The sequence below is a fragment of the Sinocyclocheilus anshuiensis genome, unplaced genomic scaffold, assembly GCF_001515605.1.
Source record: "Sinocyclocheilus anshuiensis isolate Anshui unplaced genomic scaffold, SAMN03320099.WGS_v1.1 scaffold273, whole genome shotgun sequence".
NCBI lineage: Eukaryota > Metazoa > Chordata > Actinopteri > Cypriniformes > Cyprinidae > Sinocyclocheilus > Sinocyclocheilus anshuiensis.
This window is the reverse complement of record NW_015540857.1, coordinates 94911-98262: the sequence shown is the minus strand read 5'-3', so window position 1 is coordinate 98262 and position 3352 is coordinate 94911. Positions and strand designations below refer to the sequence as shown.

General features: G+C 38.8%; 1 protein-coding gene across 1 annotated transcript; it reads left to right on the top strand.

Moving 5' to 3' along the window:
* The first annotated feature begins 1482 nt into the window (after positions 1-1482).
* Positions 1483-2682, top strand: LOC107687888 (ADP-ribosylation factor-like protein 4C). The gene has a single exon (XM_016485370.1). The coding sequence runs from the start codon at positions 2025-2027 to the stop codon at positions 2601-2603; it is 579 nt and encodes a 192-aa protein (XP_016340856.1). The 5' UTR covers positions 1483-2024; the 3' UTR covers positions 2604-2682.
* Positions 2683-3352: the final 670 nt, after the last annotated feature.

The window sequence follows — 3352 nt, the reverse complement described above, 5'->3', positions numbered from 1 at the left end:
CCCCCCCCCCCCCCCCACAGAATAACAACAGCAACAACAATAAACAACTTGAAATAAATAACAGCATTCATTTTTTGTAAATTTGAGTTTTATAATCACAACTACATCTCTTTAATTACTTCATGACTGGTTTTCAGTGATCTGCTGACAACTGTACAACTCTCACTATTTTGTTTTCTTCCCTAAATCCTTTTTGTATTGACATCCTTACACACACATGTGTACACACAAACTCAGACAGACTAGCTTCAGTCGGCTTAAAGCCTTTGTGTGTGTGCTGTAAGGTACATTGTGTGAGAACTGAGATTTTGTAAACCGTCATCTAAAAATAATGTCAGAAATTACAAAACTAATTAACATTATGAACATCAGGCGTTAGTAATTATGGTGAAAGTGACCTTTTTTAACACAAAGTGAGCACCAAGTAATTTTTTTCTGTTGTTGTTGATGTTGTTTCACGGATACAATAGTCTTGAATTTTAAACTGAAGGCGTTTGATGTGGATGAAAAAGTTTTTGGTCAAAACATTACTTCCTTGTGTAGTAAATAAATTGATGTTCACTTGTTCTGGGAAGGATCCTATTTTTTTGTTAACTTCTGCAATCCTGACATCTACTGGTAGAAAAGTAACACTACAGTTTTGGCACTCAACAAACCTGAGTAATCATCTAGATTATGTAATGATTCCCCAAAGATACACACACACATTTTTACAAGATTATTTTAAATGAAGCTCCAAATGTAGGTCCGGGAGGAGCCTAATCATTCAGTCCTGTCAATCATCATTTTGAGCCTATATAAGCCGCACTCATTGCACCGTCCCAACATCAATTCTTCCGGCATCCCTTCACCTCCCCATCTCCTGCTCTATTTCTGTTATTCTCCCTCTATGTAGTACCACATTGGGGAGGTTGAACTCGGAACTCAAGCCAAGCCTCCATTGAGGACAGCAAGCCAAGTTTGTTTGCCATTAACCATCAGTACTGGATGGGCAGGCGAACTCATGAAAGAGGTTGTTATACATGTATTTTTCACTAGGTGTCAGAAGACTCACATTTTTTTTTTTTACAATGTATTGAGTCTAATGGGTTAAAATGTCACACCATAATACTAATTTTAAAATTTAAATAAATTTTACTTTAAAATAAATAGATGTCACAATTGAGTTTTTAAAATCATAATTACAATCCTAAGAACCTGAAACTAACAAAGTAATATTAGTCATTTTATGCAATACAAACTATTATTAGTTCTATATAAAAATACAAATATAGAAATATTAAAAATATTAGTTTAAATATATAAAAGCTTAAGCATTAAATTTATATATACATACAGTATATATATGTCTCATGATGTACATGGGGTGGCTTTGCATGCAGTGTTGTGAAGTGACTTTATGAACTGGCATCTCCATGCTTCTGCTTCCCTGTGTGGGAGGAGTTCACACAGATTTGTATTCCTCATGCACACGCACAGACAGCAGCAGCAGTGCTTCGGTGTGAGGCAGAGTACAGCGGGGAAACCTCCATCTACTCTCACTGTCGGGCTGTTTTTATCACCACTGAGGAAACGCCTCGCTCCCTGACCTTACTGTTTCAGATTTATGCTGCGTGGGAAAGAAATCTGATCGGGCTCTTTGTAAACATACAGAGGAGATAAACGGAGGTCTGCGGTCTGCAGCACAACATATCATCTGAAAACAGGAGGAGAACCCAACGCCCTTCCCAGACCGACCATGCATACCTGCCTGGGCTGATGTGTAATGGAGATCAAGGATGCTTTTATGGGTTTGCATGGATAAGTATGGACCATTGACACATTGAGGTGCCTCTCCTGTGCATGTTTTTTGGATCGCTTTACGGGATCATAACCTGGTGGTTTTTCCTTCAGTCTCCAAGTCATCAAGTTTGGAAGCTAAATAACCAATGAATCGGGAGCCTGGAAGCCTCAAGCTGGGCTTCAGATGCTTGTAGATGCAAGGTTGCTATGTGATTTATTGATTGTTATACATTCATCATAAGATGGGGAACGGTTTCTCCAACATTGCTGCATTCCAGTCCCTGCATATTGTGATGCTCGGATTGGATTCGGCCGGTAAAACCACTGTACTCTATCGGTTAAAGTTCAACGAATTCGTCAACACCGTTCCAACCATTGGCTTCAACACTGAGAAGATCAAACTCAGCAATGGCACCGCCAAAGGCATCAGCTGTCACTTCTGGGACGTCGGTGGGCAGGAGAAGTTAAGACCCTTGTGGAAATCCTACAGCCGCTGTACGGACGGTATTATTTACGTGGTGGACTCTGTAGATGTCGACCGACTTGAGGAAGCCAAGACGGAGCTGCATAAAGTCACCAAATTCGCAGAAAACCAAGGAACTCCTCTGCTGGTGATCGCCAACAAGCAGGACCTCCCTAAATCCCTGACGGTCACCGAGATCGAGAAACACCTGGCCCTCCATGAACTGAGTCCCTCCACCACATACCACGTCCAACCGGCCTGCGCCATCATTGGCGAGGGTCTCCATGAAGGAATGGACAAACTATATGAGATGATCGTCAAACGAAGGAAATCTCTTAAACAGAAGAAGAAACGATAGACAATTACAGATTTGTAGAGACTTTAAAGGGATAGTTCACCCAAAAATGACAACTATGTCATCATTTACTCACCTCATGTTGTTTCAAACCTGTATGACTTACCTTCTTCTGTTTTTGTCCATACAATGAAGGTCAATGGGGTCCAAAACTAACATTTGGACACTACTGACTTTCACTGCATGAACAAAAAAAAACAGATTTTTTTTTCAAAAATATCCTCTTTTTGGGTATTGTAGAAGAAAGAATGTTGTACAGGTTTGGGATGACATGAAGGTGAGTGAATGATGACAGAATTGTCATTTTTGGGTAAACTAAATGTTGCCATTAAAGACATGATGGGTTTTGCCTTGGTGTGCAGGATTTGGTAACACTTTACAGTAACTTTCAATAATATCAAAATGCTCAACAAATCATTAATCAATGTACATTCATAGTGTCTGAAACATTCATAAATATTCATATTTGAATCTACATGAACTCTTGATCTGTTCAAGGTGATAGCTTAAATACAAAGACTAAAAAGAGATAAAGAGTAAATTAAAGTCAAATTTAAAGTAAAATTTGCTTTTTTTGCAACATAGCAACTTTGCCTCAACCAATAGCATGAGTGCTATGGAAAACAATCATTATTTTTGCGATTCGGTTTTGGTGCTGCTTGTTGCGCAGAAATTACACACTTTAAGCATGTTTCTTATTGAAGTTATTATTGAAAGTTACTATTAAGTGTTACTTTGGATAAAACAGTGCT

What these genes read in the sequence shown, in the direction of transcription:
- LOC107687888 (XM_016485370.1), top strand. Translation starts at nt 2,025, where the DNA reads ATGGGGAACGGTTTCTCCAACATTGCTGCATTCCAGTCCCTGCATATT.